General features: G+C 40.9%; 1 protein-coding gene across 3 annotated transcripts in view; it reads right to left on the bottom strand.

Annotated features, from left to right (window-relative positions):
- Nucleotides 1–1,435: 1,435 nt before the first annotated feature.
- Nucleotides 1,436–25,667, bottom strand: part of LOC118267589 (uncharacterized) — a 236,205-nt gene continuing 211,973 nt past the window's right edge. For all 3 annotated transcript variants that reach the window (XM_050694351.1, XM_035581660.2, XM_035581662.2), the window contains 10 exons: nucleotides 18,425–18,605; nucleotides 10,253–10,397; nucleotides 9,661–9,918; nucleotides 8,765–8,894; nucleotides 7,838–8,001; nucleotides 7,174–7,405; nucleotides 6,659–6,820; nucleotides 5,525–5,676; nucleotides 4,915–5,027; nucleotides 1,436–4,794 (listed from right to left, as the gene is read on the bottom strand). In XM_050694351.1, the coding sequence (XP_050550308.1) occupies nucleotides 4,096–4,794; nucleotides 4,915–5,027; nucleotides 5,525–5,676; nucleotides 6,659–6,820; nucleotides 7,174–7,405; nucleotides 7,838–8,001; nucleotides 8,765–8,894; nucleotides 9,661–9,918; nucleotides 10,253–10,397; nucleotides 18,425–18,605 (2,236 nt within the window). In that variant the 3' untranslated portion in view covers nucleotides 1,436–4,095. The remainder of the gene's footprint in view (nucleotides 4,795–4,914; nucleotides 5,028–5,524; nucleotides 5,677–6,658; nucleotides 6,821–7,173; nucleotides 7,406–7,837; nucleotides 8,002–8,764; nucleotides 8,895–9,660; nucleotides 9,919–10,252; nucleotides 10,398–18,424; nucleotides 18,606–25,667) is intronic.

The following is a 25,667-nucleotide window of genomic DNA, read 5'->3' as shown; positions in this document are numbered from 1 at the left end:
GTTACAATGCGTGGGTACCTTTGCTTGTTATTATTGAGTGCTAATTTGCTATGTCTGCTGACATCTTCGGGCGCGGTTGTTTAAAATCATTCAAACTAATTGCATCACACACATCACACTGTGGTCTGTGGTCCTATACCGAAACGACATTCTGTACATTATATGGTAAATTATTATCTAACGTATAATCGACTAATCAGAAACTTAGCATATTTTTATTTAGTTTCTATGTATTCACCAGATTAAACTCTTATCGTATCTACATACGGTATTTTCTGATTGAATATAAAAATCTTATTATCTCATCTGATTACAAAAAATAGTATTTCCTGGTATTACAAAATCCGTTATATCTTAGTGGATAGGACAGTAACATAACAATTGTCAAGATTAGATTTGTTTTATCAAAAAATATATTCTAATTTCGGGTGTATTCTAATACTGCCATTCGCCATGTGAGGAGCAGCAGTATTTTCAAAGTTTTCGGTGACCTAAAGAGACTCTTCTTTTTGAGTCGGATTCTTACTTCTTACTTGATTCTTGAGTCGGTTGATAATAGTGGATACTGATAGATACTCACATTTATATGTTTTTGACTGTTAATAGAAAACCGTTGAAGGCAAATCCTCCGCTAACGTCGGTTACCGATCAACCTCTTCTTCTCTAGATAAATCTTTATTTAATAGTGAATATATCAGACTGATTGTGTCCCTGTTCCATTTCCTGCCTTGAGCCGGAGCCTCGGTAACCTTTTACCTTCCTAAATCTTCACGGCCCAAAACTACGTACCAAGTACTAGTAGTTCTTGAGACAAACTGACGAAGACTTTTTTTGGGTAAAGTATGAGTGTCGAAGTCTCGTGAAGATCTAATTCATTTAAGACAAGAATTAATATTTGTAATAAGGTTATTATCACTGTTTATATTGTGCAGGTACATATTTACTCGTTAAAAGTCATCGCCTGATATCAAAATTTGGAGATAAAAATGTCTTATCATGTTTTTGCGTACATTTTGTAGGAGGAGGTAAACAGAAGTGTTTTGACGGTTCCATTATTTAAGAGGTGTGTTCAGCCCATCGTCATTCGCCAGGGTAAATACAGATTTAATGCAATCATTGAGAATTTTCAAATTAAAATATCTTTAAATAAGTAATTTCGATACGGGATTATTGATTCCAAAATGAGCCTTCTGGAAGATTCATATGGAACCTTGAAATCCGTGGGCTGATCCTAGGATTAGCTCACTGATTGGGAAAAATATTCTGAAATAATTTATGTATTAGACATGGTCACTGTATCCATCAGGACAGGCGTAAGTAAGTAATGTCACAATATTGTATACTGCATGATCAGGAATCTAGGAAAAATAAATCATGAAGGAAAAAGGTTTAAGGGATATCTAGAGAGAAACTATTTTGGGACATAAACCACAAATAAAATACACAAAAAAATTTATTCACCACATAAATTTTCATTGGATAATAATCTTGCTTTGCTCTTGCAAAATAACAGTTATACTTAATTATAATTTTTATATTCTTTGAAGATCCCACATAATAACATACTTATAGCAACATTCACGATCACAGGAAGGTTAAAATTTTGGAATAGAAAACTTATTTAACCATTGAAGAACTTGACACGTCAATATTTGGTGTTCCTACAAAATAAATCTATACATACATACATTGAGTATTATATTATTATGTTCAACTCATAAGACATTGGGTAGTCATGCATACGACTTAAGACATCCACGGAATATTATATATCGGCGAACCATTCATAGAAGCTTTGAGCAAAGTTACAACTAAACGATATAAAATTATTGATAATTTAATAGAAGACTTTACCCATCATGTATAATTTTCATAAGTATAAAAATTTTACCGACAATTCAACTTGTTTACTTGTCATTCGCCAGAACGTCAGAAACGTTTGAATTTAGGCTAAATATTTATTTATATATTAACACCTATTTTATATGACCATTTATTAAGATTTAGAAGACCCATTTCATATATATTTACTACAATATTTAGAATATAGACGACGAGTGCGCACATGAATGGAACTTGGCACTAAGGCTGGGATTATACTAACATTTGTAAACATGTTGAAACGACCGAACAGAATCGGGAGACTATCTCCAACCAGACTGTCCATTCTTACTGTATACCTATAAGAACTCGCACGGAAATAGAATAAGTGAAGACATATAGTAAAATGTATGCGAAACGAAAAATAACGAGCGAATGTTTATGATCTAAATATATAACACCAATGGGTTATTATAGGCTGCCTATATTTATTTAAAAGTGATTCGTTCCGACTCAGCAGCATAAATATTGTTCAGGAATGTGTTCCCGAGATAGATATTAGTATTAAACGCGCTAAACGAAATACATTTACATACGATTACGCGAAATGGGTCTCAATATTCCGTCCACAGTAGACAGTATAGAAGGGTAAAAATACTAAAACATTTGGTTCAGAAGTCTTCACTTTAACAATTAACACAAAGTAGATACACTTACCTAGGTGAGTTTGAGTAGAAGATAGATAACTCTAGTTGTATAAACTATATCTATGCAGTCTGTATGTGTTATCATAAGTTAAACTTATCCTAAGCACAGACTGCACAATTCAGTTTTCCACAGAGCATCACGATTATCATATGAACTGGCATAGTTCATTACAAGTATATATTTCGAGACAAACACAATCATTAGTGATGCTTCATTTACACTTGGTCGTTGGCCAAATTCGGCTATCAAATCCAAGCTAAACCTAGGTAATACACCCTGCTATATTATCTACTACATACAATATACCGATTACAAAGGCGTTACGTAATCGATATTTATCGTATTATTACACCTAGTATACGAAATATTTTAGACCATTTAGGTACATATACTTTCTATACATTACTTATTCCATCGAACACAGATAGGGGCGAATTTCTAACGAAACGACCAAATGTAATGGAGACATGGTATTCGTGACGCATTTGTATTATTTTGTAGTATATATCATACACTCTGACAAATTAATGTCCTATAACATTTGATTAATTTCTCTACATATAATAAGGGTACACTTTCAAGGTAAATAAAGATACAATACAGCTATGAATACAATTTAGAACTGAGCTTAAGTTTAGTAATAAAATTAAAGCTTTGCTTGTGGATAAAATTGTGCGAAGGATAAAAGGTTGTCACCCATTTTTCATAAAATAAACCAAATATTTTACGACTACTAAAATATATTCTGTATAAACTAAAATTAGCATAAATTGGTGACAATATTTTATTTGCTTTAATCGTACGTACAACAACAGTATACATATAGGTAGGTATAACATTCTATACATATATCAGAAGGCATTATCTATGATAACTTTTGAAGAGGTCTCAAGAACGAGTTTCACACAAACGTATTTATTATATTGAACTTTATTCTACGGATAACTTTGTTAAGTGATAATGTTTGTACAATTTGCACAAATTTATTGTTTTGTGAACATTAGTATAATATATTTTATCAAGTTTTGTATAGTACTGTACAATGTTGAACATGTTCAGGTCCTGGATTCAGTCATTAGTAGAATGTCAAACTATCTCATTGATGTGGTTATAACAACTCGAAAATATTATTTATCCATTTACAATATTTTTTACTACACATGGTATAATTACATCATGTTGTGCTCTCCTATGAGAGATCACACAGGGAAAATCTTTAAAACGTGCTATAACATGGATGTAAATAATATATTTTCATGTAAAATTTTTCATTTCCAGTTGATGAACGCTTTTATATCTTTAATCGTAATTCTTGGTACCAAAAATAGAGATGATTATGATATTGAACACATCTAGCTAGATGTAAAAAATATAGGTATCAATGAACAATAACATGGAGTAGGTATCCGAGAAGTGTACAAATATTTCTCGTACCTCTACAGTATTCGAGTACATCTATAACAATAATACTTTTAGAAGGCGTCAACATACCACATTATAGAAGGACCCAGCCCAGTCACTCTTCATAATCTATCTAATACACTGATATATCTCACAGCTCCATGTTTATATACCGTAGTCGAAACTTTCGAACTCCGAGAACCTCGAATCCTGTTTCTGCAGGCGCTGCTGGCAGGCCTCGATGTAGCTGTCCTGAATCCTGTACATGCCCGAGTTCGCCTGGTACATCAGCGTCTCCAGGATCCGCTCGTTCTTGATTGCCTTCGACGGGAGCACCACCTTTATCAACTCTTGCGGTGAGATCCTATACAGCTTCAGGTCTCTAGCTAATCTTTCCATTGTGCATTTAAATTCATTTTTGGCATCAGTCTTATTGGCGGACTTGGCTTTGATCTTGTTCCGGGCCCAGCTGAGCATCGCCTCGAACTTCCTCACCTCCGGTACTTCGAGGTTCCGGCACATGATCATCTGCACCATGGACTCGGACAGGTTGAGGAACTCCGGAGTCTGGAACAGGGCGTACGCTCGCTGCTCGATGAAGGCCAGGATCATGTTTACCAACTCCGAGGCTGACGTATATCGCCAGTAGTAATTTTCTAATGATATGAGCATCGTGCATACCACTTCTATTCTAAGGAATTGTTTAGCATGATGGAAACACGCCTGTAGTAATTCAGGCAGGTCGTAATGCTCTGCAGCACAAATGAGGCCTGGTATAGAGGCGCAGGTCAGTGGGCAGCTGCCGGTGTGCAAGTAGTCCAGGAGGATGCGGAAAGTTTCAGGATCGAACTCGATTATTGAAAACTGGAAAACAAACAGAACAATCGTCACGTCTATTTATAGTAAACAATTGTTGGATATGTGATCGATGTTATTTTTACACAAGGAAATTTAAAAATAGAAGTGAACATTTTTTAATTTTACCTCTGTTTGCGCCAGTTTAGCTCGATCGACTTTTTGTGCGTCAGCGCAAACGGATAGTCTCGGTACAGCAAGAGCTGCGTTTTTGTCTTTTTCTTTATCTTTTCCTTCTTTATCTGTAAACAATTATAGTAAAACATTACATACAAAAATAACACTATGCAATACAATGTATGAAATGTTACTACAGTCAGATAAACGTTGCTCACGGATTTATTTAAGGCGCTTTGTGGTATGCTAAGGAATGTCCCACTTTGTATTTACATGTATTTTGTAAAACAAAGTCAATACGAATAATATCCATAAACACAATGTTACTTGTGAATGAAAATAGAACAAATACAGGACATGGTGACATAACCATTATTATGAATGCATTGTACAATGTTCCTTACATGCTTTTGAATGTGAGTATGTTAAGAACTATACCTAACAATAAAATAAAACTGCAGTGTGTATGAAATTGGCTAGGAATAATGTTATAGGTTCGGTTACTGTTAAAAAATAAGCCGAGAGAATGTTCTCCGGACAACCAGATTGCAGATAAGATAACAGACTATAGCAAGTAATGTATTTATTTTTATTTGTACTATAGGTATTATGGTCTACTTACTGGAACAATCTTGGGAACTCGCCCATTTCTTTTTATCTTCTGCGTTAAGTTGCGAGTGTTGTTTGCGAATTGATCGTCCCCAGCCCGCTGTTATGGTACCCAATCTGGAGAAAGCGCGCTTCACCATTGGAGAACTAGGAACGCTTTTTGGCCTGTAATTTTAAAAACAATCATTTTGGGGTATTGTGTGAAAATATCTTAATAATTCTAATAATTGGGAGAATTAATTGAAGTCTTCTACATAGGTACAATTATATTTATTGATCACTGTTCAATCTCAAACTGTATAATACAAAATTTTGATAGGGATATGGTCTATCGACGGAGAATCTTAACACCGCGATTTACATTATGACGTCATCTAATAACGCCATCTAGTTCAGTTCAATAGAACTTTTTAACAACGAACAATTAATTATGATGACTTTTTTCTACGACAGAAGGCAGAGGTACATTAAATGTGATGGCCACCTTTTTGGTACCGTACATAGTTATAATTGTGATAGGAATGTAATAAGTCTTGTATTTACAGTTAAAGAAAAATTCGTCGTGTAGTGTGTCTACTGTCTACTGCCTGACTGTTTAGTCTACTGTCTAACTTTAACCCGTTGTATGTCGGAACGCAGGTATGCGCGAGACACAATGTATTTTTTATTGTGTCTCATAATATACTAACAGGCAAGAGGTTAAGCAATAACTGGAACGACACTGAACGTAAAAATCGTTGCGATGCCCAGAGTTTCATAATTCACTTAAATGGACTTCAATTCTTGGCAGACAGATTCGATCATGTGTCTATATCTAATGAGTAATGGTGAATCATAAAGGTAATTATATCTTATTGCAAATCGTTTTCTGGCCACAGTTATGACAGGTTTATTTTCGGAATTATGACAACCTCGATTTGCTGAAACGATCAACTTTTTGGATTCATATTTCGATCCCATTTTAATAATTTGCATTTGACTTTAGAAGAAAAATTAATAACACTCAGTTGGTTCCTCACGGTATGCTTGTCTTTTTTAATTTTATTGACTAAAGACTAAAGTCGTTCATATAATTTTTCTAATGTAACTTTGTTAAAGAAAGTCTATGTAACGTTTTAGGGATTCTTAAATACATAATGTATCTTACCTTGGTGATTCAATATCAGGAACTTGCAAGAAGTTACTACTTTTTTGCCTTGCAGGAGTCGGAGAGAGAAGTGTAGGTGCTGGCCGCGCCAACAGTTCAGCAACCGGGACTTGAGGGGAACCGAAACCCGTCTGGATACCGTATAGCATCTCTTGAAATACCCTGGAATTTAATATGATAATAGTGTATATATATTAATTGTGTCTATTTTAAAAACACCCCTTTAGGTAATAGCGATCAAATTAATTCTTTTTTCTGGTAGTGTAATGACACCATAGCTTGAAATCGATGGCATCAAACTGGATTTTTTTTATTACTTTTTACTTTATTCTATTAGCATATTTTTTATATTATTTTTTTCTTTTTTTTTTATAGAATAACATATACTAAATTTATTTTCATAAATAATGCTTCTCCAGAATATAAAGACGTTAAGTACACCTTCAGGAATGTATAGGTATACAGTTCATAACTACTTCTTTAGGAACTTTCAGAAGAAGAAGAAAAATAATCACCTGCTTCTCACGCCAAGTATAGCTCTAACACCAATAAACTTGGTCTTCTGTTTCGACTGTCCCACGAGGAAGACCACGTCAAATAGTTGGGCGTTCTGTGCCATGTTCAGCTCACTGTTGAGGAATACCCTCGTGAAGTCCTTCGCCAGTTGGTCGTAGTCTTCGAACTGGTCTCGTACTGAGTCCAGGAGTGGAGAAGACGGTCGCATGTGACCGATGGGTCGCCATGATCCTGAGGAAGAAAGCACATCGTGTTACTGTTGAAAAAATTCAAAAACCGTTAAACCCGAAATTGTATCTTATCCGGAAATTGAACCCAAGAGCAAGGACTCTAGAACAAGGGTTCAGCAGTCGTTCTTGTGACCACTTGATCGATAAAGCATTGAGTGCCTTATTTTTAAACATAATATTTTGTTATAACGAGTTGGTTGTTTTAGTTTGTCATGAAAGTATATATTTTTTTATAAATTATAATTATGTATTATGTCAGTAAAATACCATAGAAATATTTAGCTCGTACCTTTGTAGCAAAACTATAGCGCCATCTAACTAGATCCCAACGCCATCTATCGAGCTTATGTGTAAACTTTTCTTTTAGATACGAATTTCGATAGCGCTATGGTGTCATTGACTCAAAAAATGCATAACAATTATATCAACTAACCTCTTCGGTAAGGTTTCGGTATTTGTCCAGTCTCAGCGTGGTTCTGCAAGTTAGCAACGATGTCTTCCAGCATTTGACTGCGCGTTCTTTCTTGCATTCTCGCGAATTTGGGCGCGGAGTACGAAGCTCTTTCTCCGTTCACTATTTTAGTCAGCAACCATTCCCTGGAAATTTTGGTTAGAGAATGAAAAGCTAGACTTAGAAAGTAATACCAAGTTCTAAAAGATTATGTTCACATATTTTAAACATCTCTCAAATCTTGTAAATCAAAGAAAAGTTAATGGAGCTGATTAAGATGTAATTAAATACACACATAGCAATGAGACATTATCTTATTAAAATAGGATAGAACTATCAACCAAATCCTGGTGAATGATTAACAAAAAGTGCCCAGTAATTTGAAACTAAAATATTGGTAGACTAAACTAGGTATAACGTAAATGCAAATCTCAGATCAAAAGTCTGGCTCATTTAGTTCCCCTCTATCTAATATGAACTTTGTTAGTTAAATACTAGTTATCAAACTACTCATTATGTATCTTCGTCCAAAGCTTTTGACTGTGGTCAATTATAACTTGATCAAAGCTGGGTAAAACTAACTGCAACAGTTAGTTGCAGTTCTCATGGAAGCGTTTAGGTAGCTGTGTGGATATTGGTGCTAACTCGGTGTAAGCTGCTAAGTTGATTTGCTAACTAAACCGTTTAGTTTCGGGTTGAGTTTAACCGCGTCAATGGTTTTATGAGGTTACGGTATTCAACTGTATGATATAATAGTAGCAGATGTTCTAAGGAAGATAAAAATATAAGATATGAAAAGAACATTGAACACGATTATAGTCTATGAAAATACATCATTTTAGTTAAAGACCATAGAAGTGATTTGATTAATTGATAGATATTAAGTTAAGCCAAATGATGTTTTATTACCTGAACATAGGGCCCTTATCGAAAACGCTTTGCTCCCACAAATAAGGCTTGTAGGCGCCCACTTCATCTCGTGTCACCACTGAAACTTCGTATCGCGTTGGTCTGCGTTTAATCTTGGCTGATACTCGCACTGTAAATGTTTAATAGTATGATTACCTACTAAAGTCTCGAAAAGAAAAAGAAGAAATACCTATACAAACAAAATCAGTGGTATACCAAATAAAGTTAAACTGGCAGATACAACAATGATTCCTAAGTGATTGACTTGATACTTCTTGCTAGGACTGTTGGAACTAGAACTAATGTTGTTGAGACATAAATGTCTACAGTTGCTATAAGAAACAAGCGTCTCAGTAAGGTATGTAAACAAAACTGTTTCAGTTATGATGAATTTAATATGATTACATACAATTAGTTCTTTTTTTGCATTAGATCATTTTGCTTGTATTTGTAATAATACTGAATGGCATTGGATATAATAGTCACAAAGTAGTAAATTGATTTCGTCTGGACTTTAAAAGAGACTATGACCTCTGAGTTTGTTTCGGCATTTCTTCTCAGAGTAGTCGGATAGGAAATGCCGGCCTCATCTAGTTATTTAAGAGATTGACGTGTAAAAGTGTTATTTTATAACCTATTTGCAAAATAAATATCATTTATCATTTATCATTTAGGTGTTTAATATTTGTGCACCAATTTCGGCACTCTTGACGCCTCTGATGTTGCTGTTGTCCTTAAAATTTCGTTGACTTTTTACTATTAGACGACTTGCAAAACTTTGTCGGTACTGATTGTAAATAGTATAGAAAAATACCATTTGTACCTTTAGGAGGAAATAATAGAAACTGATTTGAATTTCTTAAAAAATAAGTCACACAATCCAATAAACTCCTTACCTAATATGAACGTATGCAAGAAGTGGCTCTTGATACAGGCTGGAGAGAACGCAGTGTTATCGGCTTCCAAGAAAACGACACAAACTATATCGTTGCCTATATGACGTTTCCTTTGTAGTTTCTGAGGGTCGTGCCTCTCGTAAGGCAATAGGGTTGACACGTGGAACATGATTTCTATCCCCCTCCAATTTGTGTACACTGAGTATAAGCCAGTCAGGTCATGGACCGTGTCTAAGCCGCCTTTGTATTTATCAAAACCTGTAAACATCAAGTTGTGAGTTGAAGTTTGTTTCAGATGAAGCATGTTGTTGGGAGAAATACGAGGAATTTTAATGTGTCTTATTTTATTATGTTTATATTGTTTATTTTTTATAATAATTGTATAGTCTAACTCAGAGTTTAGCAATTGTTTTTGATACAAAATCGTTACTAAGGAATAGTTTAAGTAATCATTAAATGACTCTGAGTGTGGCAATAAGAACTTTTACTGTCATAGGCAACTGCAAAATTGTTTTATTGTGTCTGCCACAGGGCAAAATGTTTATAAGAGTTCTTTTAGAATGGATCATAGGTAAGGTGATTCATCTCTTACCTTTAAGTCTGACTTTCTCTCCTAAAACTTGCAAGAACTCTTCAAACATCGGCGAGTTTTCGTTATTGTCCAGAATTTCTTCTTCTGTGTACTGGTTTTCTTTTACGTAGATTACTCCAACTTTCAATTCCGATTTTATGAATACCTGAAATTAGATATTAATTTTCTTTAATATAATCACATCAACAGCCTATATAAGTGGTCACTGCTGACCAAAGGTCTCTTCTCACACGGAGAAGGTTTGAGCATTAATCACCACGCTTGTTCAATATGGGATAGCAATTTCAAACTTATAAACAGAAATAATAAACCCAATGTCCCTTATGTTATGTCATGTTTTCCTTTACGGTTTGTCAGTTGTGTCTAAATGATCTTAGAAAGTACATATTCTTCCCGTTGGTAAGTTTCGAACCCTCAAGCATGAGAAGCGGGCGTCGCGACGCATCGTATACTGCCGGGCCACTACGATATTTTTATTATTTAATATAATAATCGCCTTTTATATAATGTACTTTCTGATATTATTCATATAGTTTTCGATAATTCTCACGGCGTTGTTTGAGACTTATAGACTAACTAAACACTATGTAAGCAAGTTTGTAGCAAATACAATATTCTCAGCTTAACATCGTTTCAACAACTCTTGTACCTAATACAGAAATCGATGTACAAACTTAAATTACAAACTTGTTATTCGGTTCGTACCTTTAATGTTCTAATATACAATGTTAACAGTTGCTTATTGTTGTGTTAAATAAAATACTTTCCTTTTGACAACCAATGGCACTCATACTCAATAGAACCGTCTCATTCTCTGAGCTGTTTCATAACAAATCGGCAAATAACTTAAACGGTATTCCAATAAATAGAATCTTATGTACTCAATCAAGTAAAACTGAGAGAGATTATCTCAAAACTGTATCTTCTGTCAAGTGATAGTAGATACAATAAGCTTGAAATGAGTTTGATTCCCATATCTTATTATTAGCTACTAACTAACACTTATAAGCTTTTAAATTTAATTAGCTTGGAAAATCAATTCCGTGGGAAATGTGTGGTTAATGGTCTAGAAGACCATTATCTATCTTTGAACTATATTTCATCTATATACATACGTTTCACCTTTTGCGTGATTCAGTCATAAACATCAAACATAAACTTTCACATTTGATTACAATAATCGTTTTCTTATTCTAACAATTATTTGAGTAAACAAACAGAATGTACATAGCAAATGATCGTAACCGTTTATAGAAAGGCGAGGTGATGTTTTGTTAGAGGTAGTGTTGTTATTACTGTATAAAATAAAATAAGGAAGAGAGAAGCAATTTATTCTAGCATGGTGTCTTTGATCGGAGTACGATCGCTAAGGGCCTTGGGGACAGTGCTCATTATCTTTCCTATCTCAGCCTACATACAATGGTCCCTGATGTCCAGCTACAGTAAAAATATCCACTTTACTGATGAACTAGATTTATTACTAAAAATAAAGAGGTATTATGGAACTACTTATACAGTTTATTAGAGCTTAGTGTTCATAAAATGCCAAAAAGAGGGCTTTGATTTATGTCTATTCGTCTCAGTGTTATAGTGTATTCAAGTGCACCAAGCCCTTATTTACATAAAGTACGCGTAATATACATATCGAGTCAGATTATTGGATAATTTTCAAGGGGATGTGCATTCATCAATAATAGAAAGAAAGAAAGACATTTATTCTCAGATTAAAAACAAGGATACACAATACACTGTAGTATTATAACTACTATAGTACTGACATGATTACATGGTAGTACGGAACCATTCGTATTTCTAAGCCTCGTACCGACTCACACTTGACCGGTTTTAATATCTTAATGGAGAAAATTCCGCAAATAATAGAACAGAGGCCGTCAACGGTCGAATGTCGGGGGGCATTACAAATAAAATATTTATCGTGAACTTACTGAAGAAGTGAACAACTTTGGCTCACTCGCGAACTCTATAAAGTGCTTAGATGTTTACCTCTCCTCAATTACGAAGTGATCAGACCATTCGCTCGGATCGTTTCGTGGAGAGACATTAAGAAGAACCGTTATCCGGATTAATATGAATACTTTTTCGGAAACGAATCTAGTTTCTCCAGGGACACTTCTAATCTATTTCGATCCGATTGGGGGAACGGAAAATTCGAATAGATTACTTAATATCGTTATTTTTGCTGTGAACAGAATCGCCAATATTTTGAAATATTTCTGAATAGGTAACGATAACTACTCAATCCGGAATCTATTCCAAAAAACATTACAAGTAACACTTTAGTAGTCATCTAGTCGTTACATATACCTAATCACGAACACATGAGCATTTGATTCACGTAATTTACTGATATTCGATCAAAGTTAGATTACACTCAGTACCGTGGCGGCCGTGGTTACTCCTGGAATTTTCCTAACTAGATAACTACTTGGGAAAGTTCCACAAATAAGAAGACCACTAACAAAGTAAGTAGACAATGTTTTGATTTAAATAGTTTACGGTATAAAGTAATACATAATTTATATTACATTTTATACTACTTACGGTAGCAAGAAAGCTTGTTCTCGTTCGTTCTCGTTTTGTTAAAATAAGATAATAAATTGCCATTACCAAGCGAACTCAATATTATGAAGGATCCACTTGAATTCTTCAGCTATTTGAAGTGGCTACCTTTATCTTCAAATGTTCCAGTGTATTTTATTCTTTCTTTTCACAAATCAATATTTATTCAAAGTAGTCTATTGTCCTTTAAGGTTGGTAGTCTTAAATTGTACCAGAAATCGACCACTTAATTGGGTTCTTCAATATTTCAATGGCGGTTCAACCTGGCTGTGTGCTGTAGCCAATGAATTGTTTATGACTATTAGTGGTTTCGAAAGCTTAATTAATATTAGAGAGGGTTCGATACGTATCTATTGCTTGATTGACAGTCGGTCAGAAGTAAACATGGGACTGACAATTTTACATGATAGATGTTTTCTCAGAATTTCTTGCAATGGTGTTTCTTTAGTTGGTAATCTTTGATAACTTCCTTGATTGTCCTTAGTTATGTATTAAGATCGGGCCTGTATTTGTATAATATAGCTGCCAATTGGAGATACGTGTGCAACCCACAAGAAGCAGTTAAGTGCCAAAATCTCATGAAAACACACGTTAGATTTATTATCATGTTGGTGTCATTATTTTCTAAAATATATTGGGATGATCTGAAGCAAAATTTCAAGATCATAAATCTGTTTTATAACACCTCGTACATATGTTCCCTGAAGACATCCTTCCTATGCGTGAGCTCGCATACATCACATAGTTCGATATTTCACCTCAGTAACAAAACAGCAGACTAGACGAGCATTTCGTTTGATGAGAACACATTTTACTGTCTTTCTACTACCTAATAAAGAAGACATAAACTTTCGTAGGTATGTAGTAGTAGCTACATACATGTATTCGCCGCGGGTTGCGGCTCGGGAATATTTTATGTTGCGTTTGTGACTCACGGGCTAACAAGAGACTCACGCGTTCTTTTCTTTGATCGTGGAAAGCATTATTGGATTTGTGAAACACGCACTAGTTTAGACTAGTTTGTAGATTTGGTAGTAGTAAAATTGGTTACTGAACGCACTGTTTTGTGTTTAAAACCTAGATTATAAACCTTTCCGTACAAAAATCAACCGATACATCAGTTTTATCTTGTGTCTTATCCAAAAACCTAAAAACATTAGATGTTTCATATGAAAATGAATATACAAAAAGTTATATCTAAACTCGTATCTATCATAAAAAGCCTACTTCAAGGAAAAGAAGTCGTGTCGTTACATTATATTATAGTAGCGTATGTTAAAGTAGTTGAGAGGAAATTGCAAATAAAATGGAGATGAAAATTGGACGGTTATGGCCTGACGTAGAGTAGGTGATGTCACGGCTGATGCGTATTACGCACATTACCTTCTGTGGGTGAATGTTACATATAGGTACAGACGTATATAAGTATTATATATGTATGTGTAAGGCCAGTCGCATACGTCTATTATAAAGTGACAGTTTGGTTTGGCAAAGTTTCAATGTAAATTAATGTAACGACACAATTATCTAGGATTGTAATTTATAATATTACGATTGTTATGTAATGTACGTGAATGCCAAATACTTACTTACTTTTTTGTCAAATACTCAAATGTCACTCAATTTTAAGACGCTTTCAAGAATAGTTCTGTCACCACATATTCTTTAGAGAAAGCACGATATTTTCAGTATTCGGACGTTTATCACATAACATAAGAGTGTACAGTAATGTAGAAATGTGAGTGTACCGTAGCAATTATATGAGTTTGCTTTACGTTTAAATTAATCGAAACGAGACCGCGTTCGGCGCTCCGATTGGTTGGTTTTATTCGAGCCAGCCAATTAGCGCACCGAAGGTGTTCACAGCAGAGGCGAAATAACCGTTTATGTTACACGAAAATTTTGAATTTAAAATTGAGACCATTCTTAAGCCAATACAAATTCCCAAAAAGCCCAAGCTCTCTTCATAGCCACATTTGCAGCCACACAACAAAAAGGTATGAATTTTAATAAAAAGGCCCAAACAAAGTCGATTTGAATATTCGTTATGAGATTGCTGAAGGCATCGATTTTGTGGAAATATGATATTATGGAGTCGCTATAAAGGTAAGGGAGGAAGGTTGATGTGTTCCCCGATTGTACGGACAATTGTAAAAGAAACACTTTTTACGACATCGTTAACGTTTTAACGAGAAAAAACGGAGATAACTGAGAACTGAGGGAAGCTTAATGTTTCCGTGCAGAGCTCTTGCAAATTGATCCTGAATGGTGTCATGACATTTGACGCTTGTGTTTATTGACTATGTGACTTGTGATTTAAATGTTAAAGCATTTATTTAATTAGCACAAACTGAGTACCATTTGATAAACAAATACATTACTTTAAAACTTTATAAAGGTTTTCCTGTCGCCTATTGTTCTATGAATGCAAATGAAAAAACGTTTACGGTATGCCTTCTTTGACATTCATGTTACTACTCAATGTGGTTAACTGCAACTACTTGCTAGTTTATCTTTTGTAGGAGATTGAGGTATTATCTCCTGGATTTATGGACGATGAAACTATTTAATTTTAAAGTCAGTAAGTTGATAGAATTGTATGAAATTGTAGGAATCTATTTAGCCAAAGACGTCAACAGAAAAATGTTACGAAAAACAAAGAAAGTTTGAAATAAATTAAGGAGTTTGAAATCAGTATTCCAAATACAAATTCATAAGTTCATTCTTAATGCATTGCATCAACGTTTGACAGTTTAATGATAAATCGGTGGAACTTGCAAATTACGAACGCATCTATATTGTTTATTATTCCATGAAATATTTTCAAAAATCGAACGCAACCAAAGAGCGGCACAGACCATAAATCATTCAGGTGGAAGTGGCTGTCAGCATGGATCTAAAACAATTTCTTTTAGACAAAAAGTGACTAAAATCTCGCGGCATTTCCAGTTCCAGTATCGCTTGGTCCTTCTTGTCAAGCCATCCATGTCAGGCTGCGTTACTTCGTTCCATGTTTTCGGTCAGATTACATTATAGTCAGTGAAAAAGTAACAGACGTTTTTCTTATTTACAGATTTCAATCAAGAAGAGTGTATAGAGAGAATAGAAGATTGAAACGCTATTATTAATAGTGTTCTTAGTCCGATCGAAGTACACACTAAGCGTTAATGGAATTGGTTATTTGTTTTTTTTTTTAGGCTGTATGTCTTTGATACGTTGGTCTCACGTTTGTTCTTCATTACAGTAGTCATTTACTGCTTTATATGCTGTCATTTAATTTTTAGGCCATCGATACTTGAAAATCGTCTCTATTCGCTTCGAAAGAAAAAATATAAGAAGCGGGCCTGTGATACGATAATTTAGAATTTCAACTAGTTTTCGGAGAATTTATTATAATTTGGTATGATAATAGTTCTCAGAACGTTAACATTATTATGGTATTCACATGGTATGTAATATTTGGTTAGGTTATATATTATGTATAATAGTTGGTAGCGTAAGTTATATTATGCATGAATTAACATATTTCCCACAAATTAAGTCAATTGCTAGTTCATGGACATTATACCAAATGATTATATTAAATTAAAAGTTCTGTTATTGAGAACTTTTTAAAATGTCAAAGTTTTATTGTGACTTTATATCAACTATTATACATTCCAATAAAACAATCCCAACCAGCCAGTCCAGGTGAAAATCATAAATTATGAATGAGGTTTGAATGTAGAAATTTTTCGAATTTTCATTTCATCGCGGGGTTTACGTCCCTTCATGCAGATAAGCCCCACTCACTGTTATATTCAGAAAGCCGACATATTATATATATACAGGGAATTCGAAATGCAAAGGACGGACAGGAATGGGCCGAGCTCAACAAAGTTCTGACTTATAAACGTACGTAACGTACGTAATGAAAATTGGCAGTTCACTGGATCGAACAAACTTACCCACTACACACAAAATTGAATCTTTTGCCTCAGTATTTTACGTGCACTTTCCTTTTATGCGTGACGAGGCTTACACTAAAGATACTGGCATTTGAAAAATATGTACATTGGGATAGCTTTATAACGGTAGTGGTCGGTTTGGGGTTTTGTTTCAGCTCTTTATCAATTTATTTTTGAAGGCAACGGAGTGATTTATAAGATGAAGTGATTGTTTGCTTCTTTCACAAAAAAATATTTTTCTAAATAAAATAAAGGAAATCTTTTTCAAGAATTATTAAATACTCATCATGTACACTTCAAAATAAAAATGTAGTTTTTGTCTCATTGGTCTTGTAGAGGCAAAAATGGTAGCAGAGCGTATAGTCATTAGTTCGATTAGGTTTCGGAATTTGCAGCCAAATGTGCGCGCACGTTCCCAGATTCCGTGCTATGCATGGCAATATACCCGCCCCCCCATTACATGGCACTAATAATGAAACTGGGGATAATTGGATTAACTATAATACACCTCTGTCTACCTGACAAAATACGTGATGTTTTGCTGTGTTTACAAAAGAGATGACGGTTTGAAAATCTGTGTGCCAAGTTTTAATAGACATTGTGTAGATAGGGGATTAACGTACGAAATTCCTTCTTTATTTATTTCATTCTTTTGGCATACCGCCATAAGTTCCCTGCCTCATAAGACATCCGATTATGAGCCTTCTCGCCCTAATTAGTTGTACAAATACCTTCATATTCAAAGAAAATGTCAGTAATATATTTAAATGGATGCTTGTAGATTAACTTCAAAGTAATTAGCTCTGACGTCCCGCTGTAACTCGCGTTTCCAATTCAAAGTTATAATATTGCCGTGTAATATTTTAATGTCTCGTAGTGGATTTCATGTGAGCGCAAAGTTTGTGAGACGGGAGTAGTTGTGCCTAACTTGTCATTACTCCATTACCGTGATTAGCTTCGAGCTACGGAGAGAGCTGCCTCCCCGTATGAGAGTGTGCCGCAGACGTCCCCCTACGTCCCTGCGTGCCTCGCGACTAACGGGCCTCATCAATGTTTCATGGCAGTAAGCGCCATCGTTTATTCGTAATTGGTAAGAGAAAAAACAATCGCAGCGACTGGGGAAAGGTTTTACTGCTAATTTACTCGCGATCCTGTATTCTCTTCGAGCCGAATGCTAAATGAGATAAGACGGGTTTTGCTCGTGATTTTCTTAATGTTTGTTTTCGCTCGGTCGGTTGTTTGTGTACCCTTGCTTTAAAGTCAGCAAATACTGAAACCGAAATTTTAATGTTCCACTTCGGATGCAAGGCCACGTAAAATATTATAATGTAATACGTGTCATCTCAGGTTTTGTATTCTGGAATTGTGTCAAGTACAAGAATATTGTCATAGGTATGCTATTATACACTACAAGAAACTCATAACAGAAGTGGCGAAAACTGAGTTTCACATGTAATAAAATGTATGTTCATAGCTGTCTAACCTTTTGGGAAATAAAATTCGTGACGTAATATAGTTTAGTGTAGTATACACATATATCTACTTTTAAAGGAATATAAATGTAAAGTTCCAACACGAAGGAGTATTGTATTGCGCTATCAGTGGGTCATGTACGAATAAATGCTTTTTCTTTTTTTAAACTTACCTGGTCAAGTTTAAGGAGTTCTTCTGGCGTATCTGGTAGCTGACCCAGCATCAGCGGCGGATTGATGTTGACCTCTTTGCCCAGTGACCTCACCACCTCCTCACGGTTGTAGCGGTCCGCAAACACGCATGACGCAGGAATCAACCCGTGGACCGTGTAGCTTATTGCCCGGACCAGAATCCTAGACAAAAAGGAAAGAAAGCTGTTAGTACTAATTTTTACATTGGTTTTAAACTTGGATAGGAAAGTTAAAGTCATGGCTTAAAATAATATCTTGGAATCCTCGCAAAATAGACTTTTTTATTCGTTGAAAACTTTATTGAAAGTGATCGTTTAATTTAGCAAATACTTTGTGATATTTCACACTTTTTTTTTTTTTTTTTTTTCAGGGGGGAAAATCATCCAATGACTTCTCCCGCCTTGGGTGAGGCGGGAGGGAGTGTCAGACTCTTACTGACTAAAAACCACCCCGTTCCTTCTCCTGCTTTGAGCCGGAGCCCCGGTAACCTTTTACGTTTTCCGCAGCTCCGGATCGAGCATCAACCCTACTGGGCCCCAACTGTGGTGGTCTGGCTCTTTGAGGCGCGCGCGGAACGCGACGCGCCGTACGCACGGGTCTGGTTCTGTTCGGGCGGCGAGCTACCCTTACTCGTCGTCCGCAGACCCGCACTTACGGTGGCCGGAGATCGTCACGCGATCCCCGACGCTCGGAGTGTCTTCTGCGGCGGCTGGGGCGTGAGGAGGATCGTTCCCTCACGCGCTCCGCCTCCTCCTTAGCTAGCATGACTGCTTCGCAGAAGGAGGAGACGGCGTCCCATTCCCCCTCGCTCCGCACCATGGCCTGAACCAGGGCCGGACGCGAGAGGTCACCGTCGCCGATCACATCCCTAAGGACACGGCGATGCTCAGCCCATGCAGGGCACACCGCTACTGTATGTTCCACCGTGTCCTCCGGGTGATCCTCGCAATGACGACACCCGGGCGTTTCCTCCCGCCGAATCCGAAACAGGTACCTACCGAAACTTCCGTGTCCGGTAAGCACCTGCGTCAGGCGGTAGGTGAGGACGCCATGACGCCTCTCTAGCCACTCCTCAAAGAGGGGACTTACCGCTGCAATAACAGCGAGCCCAGCCCTCGGTTGCGACAGTCGCTGCTTCCATTCCGCCATGAGATCGCGCCGGAGCTCATCCCGCCACGCACTAATCTGACGCGGCAGTGGGGTTTCGCCCCGGCGATGCGCCTCCGCACGTAGGCTGTATACGTGCGCGAGCACTTTCGCCTCCAGATCCCACGGCGGTGATCCCGCAAGGAGGTTAGCCGCCTCCCCGGAGATCGTGCGGTACCCACGGATCATCCGAATGGCCATGACCCTCTGGGATGAAACCAGCGCCCGAGCTGGTCGTCGCCTTAGATGTGGCGCCCACACCGGGGCCCCATAGAGGGCCATGGACCGCACGATCCCCGCGTATAACCTCCGGCAGGAGGCGTTTGGTCCCCCGAGGTTGGGTAGGAGCCGCTTTAGGGCAGCCCCCGTCCGTTCCAACTTGGGAGCCAAACGTCGGAAATGTTCCTCAAATTTCCACCGACTGTCGAGGACGAGTCCCAGGTACTTCATCGTCACCTCGATGCCGATGGAAACCCCTCCTGCCATGATCTGGAACTCACCCGGAGGTGGCGCATTCCCGCGGCCATAAAAACACATGGCCTCGGACTTATGAAGCGCCACCTCGAGTCCCAGCTGCCGGATCCTTTCAACGACTATCGCAACCGCTCTCATCATCAGGTCGGCCGCCGCCTGGTGTGACCTCCCGTGTGCTAGTACCAGCGTATCGTCAGCGTAGCAAACCACGCTGACGCCGTTCGGGAGGTCAGTGCGCAGCACCCAGTCGTAGCCAATGTTCCACAGGAGCGGTCCCAGGACCGATCCCTGTGGAACACCGCGCGACATCTCTCGCCGGTTCCACTCACCTCGGTGACCGGGGTAGATGACGGATCTATCCGTCAGATAAGCCTCGACTATACGACGGAGATAGGCAGGCACCCGATGATACCGTAGTGCCTCCAAAATGCAGCTCCAGGGCAGAGAGTTGAAGGCGTTGGCGATGTCCAAAGACACCGCCACGACGACCTTACCCCTGGACACTGCAGACCCCGTCGTAAGGTCTCTCACGCGCATGATGGCGTCCACCGTAGAGCGCCCTTTGCGGAAGCCGAACTGGCCGTCCGCGAGGTCCGGCCCTGTTCCCGTCAGGTGCGCGACGAGGCGGTTTGAAATTATTCTTTCAAACAGTTTTCCCACCTCGTCGAGTAGCACGATGGGCCGGTACGCGGACGGAGAGTCCGCAGGGCGCCCTGGCTTCTTCACAAGGACCAGTTTACCCGCCTTCCATGATAGCGGGAACTGGCCCCTCTCCAAACATGCGCTGAAGAGACCAATTAGTCGAGGCCTGAGAGTCTCCGAAGCCAGGACCCACGCCTTGCCAGGCAATCCGTCGGGTCCCGGGGCGGTGTTCTTGGCGCCCATCCGGCGCACCGCCACTCTCAGCTCTGCCTCGGTCACTTCTGGTGCTGTGTCGTCGTCGTCGTCGCTGTGGCCCGCATCGGGCACCGCAGGGAGCGGAGTCATACACGGAGGGATGTAGCCCCTCCGTGATTGGGGGAACAAGGTGGTGACCACCTCCTCTACAACCTCTGGCCGGAGACTCTGTGTCAGCGGGGGAGCCTGTGTGCGGAGCTTGTCGCGCACCATTAGGTAGGGGCGTCCCCACGGGTCTCTGTCCAGAGTCTCCAGCATCTCCTGGCGGGCCTGGTTTTTGGCCCGCCGGATTTCCGTTTTTAGGGCGTCTTTCGCCGCCTTGTACCCCTCATATAACTCCGCCTCTCTAGCTTCCGCGTCCGGTGGACGGATACGAAGCCTGCGGTGCCTAGTGTACTGGCGTCGCGCAGCAACACACGCATTGCGCAGAGCAGCCAGCTCTTGCGACCACCAGTACATCTGGCGCTTCCGCTGTCCTGGACGGACCCGGGGCATCGCCACGTCACAAATTCTGGACATGGCGTCCTGGAGCCACCGCGCCTCCTCGTTGATGTCGGCAGGCCTGTCTGGTGGTATCACCCAGGCCTGCACGATGGCGGCTTCCAGAAATAGCTCCCGGTCCAGCTGCCTCAGCGCCCAACGCGGGCCACATGGGGCCTGTCTGACTGGTGGGTCCGCGGACTCGGCGGAAACATCGAACCGGATGTACCGGTGATCGGAATATGTCTCCACCTCCTCCATGACACACCAGTCGACGACACGCGGTGACAGAGCAGGGCTCGCGAACGAAATATCCACAACCGATTCACCCTGCATCCGCACACACGTGGGGACAGAACCCCGGTTCAGGACGACTAGGCCTGTCTCCAGAGCCCAGTCTTCCACCATCCTACCCCGCGTGTCAGTGATCCGGGAACCCCAAGCCAAATTCTTGGCATTGAAGTCCCCGAGGACGAGCACGGGGAGGGAACGGAACCCGACGACGACGGCGACCAACTCCCTCAGGGAGTTGTGGAACTCGGCGAGAGTTCGGTTCGGAGAGAAATACACGCCCACCACAGCGATCTCTCCGAACCGTGCTGCGACACAACCCCGGCCTCTCCGAGCACTCTCGAGAGTCGGGGTACCGGCGGCGGCCGACGAGATGATGGTCACCGAGCCGTCTAAGTCCGCAACCCAGTGATCCCTGGGCGGGACGAAATACGGCTCGGAGACTACGGCGACATTGATCGACCACTGCGTCATGCTCTGGAGCAGGAGATCCTGAGCAGCGGCGCAGTGGTTAATGTTCGCCTGGAGGAGGCGGAATGGATTCATTAATGGCAATCCATCACGACCTCCCCCCTGGCGGCACTACAGCTGGCGGTGACCGCGGCGGCGGCGGCAGTGGCGACTGCCACGGTGGCGGCGGTGGAAACGACGGGGGCGGCGGAGGGCCTGCCCTTGCTCCTGGGTTTGGCAGGCGGGGAACAGGCCTTGCTCCCAACCCGGTGATTGGCCGGCTTGCCGGCCGCCGCACATGCGTCGCAGTGCAGCGGGGCGGTACATGTGCCGGCCTTGTGACCGGGCTGACCGCAGCGGAAGCAGCGGTCGCTGCGGTCAACCTCCGAGGTGCATTTAGCGCTCACGTGGTCGCCTACGTGGCAGCGGTAGCACCTCAGAGGCCGGAGCTCGAGCAGTTTGACCTGCGCCGAGACCCACCCGACAAGGAGCCTTTTGCCCTCCTTAATCTTTTTGGCCGCTGTGACGGGGCAACTCACGACCACCGTGCGCAGCCCCGAGTTGTCCGGACGGATGGTGCCTGCCCTGATCTGGTCAGCAGGGCACCCTCCTGTCCTGGCGACAGCGGCCACCACCTCGTCTTCCGTCACGGAGTCGTCCAGGCCCATTATTCGTAAATCCAAGCACTTGGTGGGCCTGGACACGCGAACCTCGTCCGCACCGAGACACGCCCGAAGCCTTTCGGCTAAGGCGTCAGCGGACGGGCCGCTGGTTGCGCCGGGGACCTCCAATAAACGGGCTCCTGTCGCGGTTGTTTTCATTGCGAACCCGTTAGGGGCCCCAAACTCCGCGGGAGTCACCGCGGTAAATCCCTTGTCGGTGGGATAAGCTCGCTTGTGGCTGGGGCAGTCTGCTGAGCCGCTGTGCCCCTCCTCTTTTTTTTATTAACTTGTCCCACTGTCCCGTTTGCCATCTGTGCAACGGGAGCCTGCACAGGTGGTGGCGCTGGGGCTCTCGCTGCGGGAGCCGCACGTGTTTTTGCCCGTGGTTGAGCGCCGTGGCCAGACTGACCCGAAGAGGTCGAGGACCCAGCCGCAACAGCCGCATATGAGCTCGAGGCCGCTAGCGGAGGACGGAGGAACCTACTCTCCAGCACGTCGAAACGCTGCTGGAAAACTGCCATCTCTCTACGCACCAGCCCCAGCAATTCGGTCTCCGTCGAAGCTTGAGGTTGCCTTCCTCGGCAAACGGCGAGGTCAGCCTTGGCGCACCGGAGTTCGGACTCCAGATGCGCATTAGAGGCCGACAAGCGCACCAACTCCCGCCGCATTTCTGCCAGCTCTTGGTGCACTTTAGCCGCCGAAGGCACGCTGCACACCTCAAATATTGCCGCCATAATGCTCGCCTCCACGGACTTTAATTGTGCAGACTGGCATTTTTTGCCAGCCACCCTGCGCAGCTCCTCTCTGATAGTTTGGCGAAGCGCCACAGAACTCTCTGCCTCGCCCTCCAAACCCGCGACCTCTATTACCTCCATTACGGAGGAGTCCGAGAGGGCGCCACTTTGCAAGGCGCCACTCTCAGCGGCCAGTTGCTCAGCTGGCTCGGACTGTGCAGTGTGTGCCAACCTCTTTCTTTTCCCTCTGCCTCTACCCCGCGCGGTCGTAGGGATTTTAGGAGGGTCTGGAGGCCCCTGCGTGTTGGAGGACGAAGAATGTCCCTGGCCATCCTCCACCCTGGGACGTTTAAAAGCCCCCCTTGTAACACGTTTTGAGCTTTCGCTCGCGGCGGATGCAGATGAGTCGGACTCCGCGCCCGACTCCCTCCGACTTGAAGCCCGTGTGTTGGGCCTGCTGGATTCGTCCAGCGCCTCCCCTCGGGCACCAGAGCCACTAGGGCTCTCTAAAACTATTACCGCAGGCGAGCTGAGCTCACCTGCCCTCTCCTCCACTGGTGGTTTGGTTTTTTTTGCTAACTCCATAAAGTTCCCACGAGTATGGGGGAAATATTCAGTCCACCCAGGCAGTGCCCCCTGTACCTGGGTAAGTGTATATTTGTATCCCAACTAGAGGGTCCACCGGTCCCCTAGCTGGGGGTGCGCTCGAGACTGACACTACTCCTCAGCCACGCATACCCTCGCCGCGCACCAGAACTTGGTATTAGAGGAATTTTTTATAGAGGTTATCTTCCTCGCGGTCCGGGCGGCCAAGCCAAGACCCTCGTTCCGTTCAGAGTCATAAAACATGACCATGACCTCTTCACGGATTACGATATCAACGGTTGCAATCGAGGACAACTTGTGCCCCGATGCTGCTCGTTGGCAGGGTAAGTGCACAACGAGCACCGTCCTTGCCTCTCCGCCACGCTCTCTGCTAGGTTCAGAGAGACGGGCGGAAAGACGTTCTCTCGGAGGCGCAGGCCATGTGTCAGCACAAAGCCTGCCTCCTTCGGAACCCATCTCGGGTTCTTCCGCTCCGTCCAGAAGTTCGCTACAGGCAACAGCCACTCCAACCCTATCACCCCCGTTAGGGGACTACTACCTGTACCCAGGGTGCACCACGGGGAGGTCTTCTGGCACCGCACCCCTGATATTTCACACTAGAGTGGCTTTACATAAAAGATATTAAAGTTTGAAAAATACAACAAGAAAATAAAGTATTTTCTAAAATTCAAAACACAATGTTTATTGAGCTGGACAAACTGTGGTTCAGGTAATGTACAGGATGTATGGACATCTGTTATCCTTTTGATATTCAATGAATTTGACACCTACGCCAAATGGGCTATTTACGTAGGCCATTTTTCGGCGGCTTATTTCTTCAGATTGAATATGTGGGTTTTGACAATAAAGTGTTATACGGTTACTTATAGACATTTTATTTTTAGGTGATTGATATTTTATTTTATCGGTATTTTTGTACGTGTTTGCTTATGAACGAGAATAAAGAATGTATAAATTGGATTAGGTTCGTTTGTATAGGATATATACAGTTATATTAATATTTAGATATTTTCGGTTTTTAGAGTTATCGTCATCCACAGTCCGTGACAGTAGACTGCTCGGCCTTAGTCTCCTCTGTATAAGAAGGTTTGATAATATCACTCATGTTTGATTGGTTGGATAGAGCTGTTTAAAAGGTTCAGGTTTATCAGAGAACGCTGCTGTTTGGTATCTGTCCAATGTGTAGTCACTTAGTTACTACGACACTCACAGGACCACAAATGTTTTGTACTCTATCTTTACCTTCGGCTTTAAGGCAAAGTAATAGAGTGTAAAATTCTGTGTCTCAATTAATATGGGTAATTAATTTAGTACCTATATTTTAGTTAAGAAACTGCTTTATAATTAATACTTACCTATTTATGTTAAATTGTGTAGGAAGGAAGCATAGTAAATATGTATTGGCACGTACTAATTAGATCTTTAATAGCTACTCTTCGTTAATAACAGGATATTTTATATTGAATTTAATTTGAAGGTTGGTC

This window comes from Spodoptera frugiperda, chromosome 6 (genome assembly GCF_023101765.2).
Source record: "Spodoptera frugiperda isolate SF20-4 chromosome 6, AGI-APGP_CSIRO_Sfru_2.0, whole genome shotgun sequence".
Classification (NCBI taxonomy): Eukaryota; Metazoa; Arthropoda; class Insecta; order Lepidoptera; family Noctuidae; genus Spodoptera; species Spodoptera frugiperda.
Note: the sequence above shows the minus strand (reverse complement) of the source record. Positions and strands in the feature narration are given on the sequence as shown.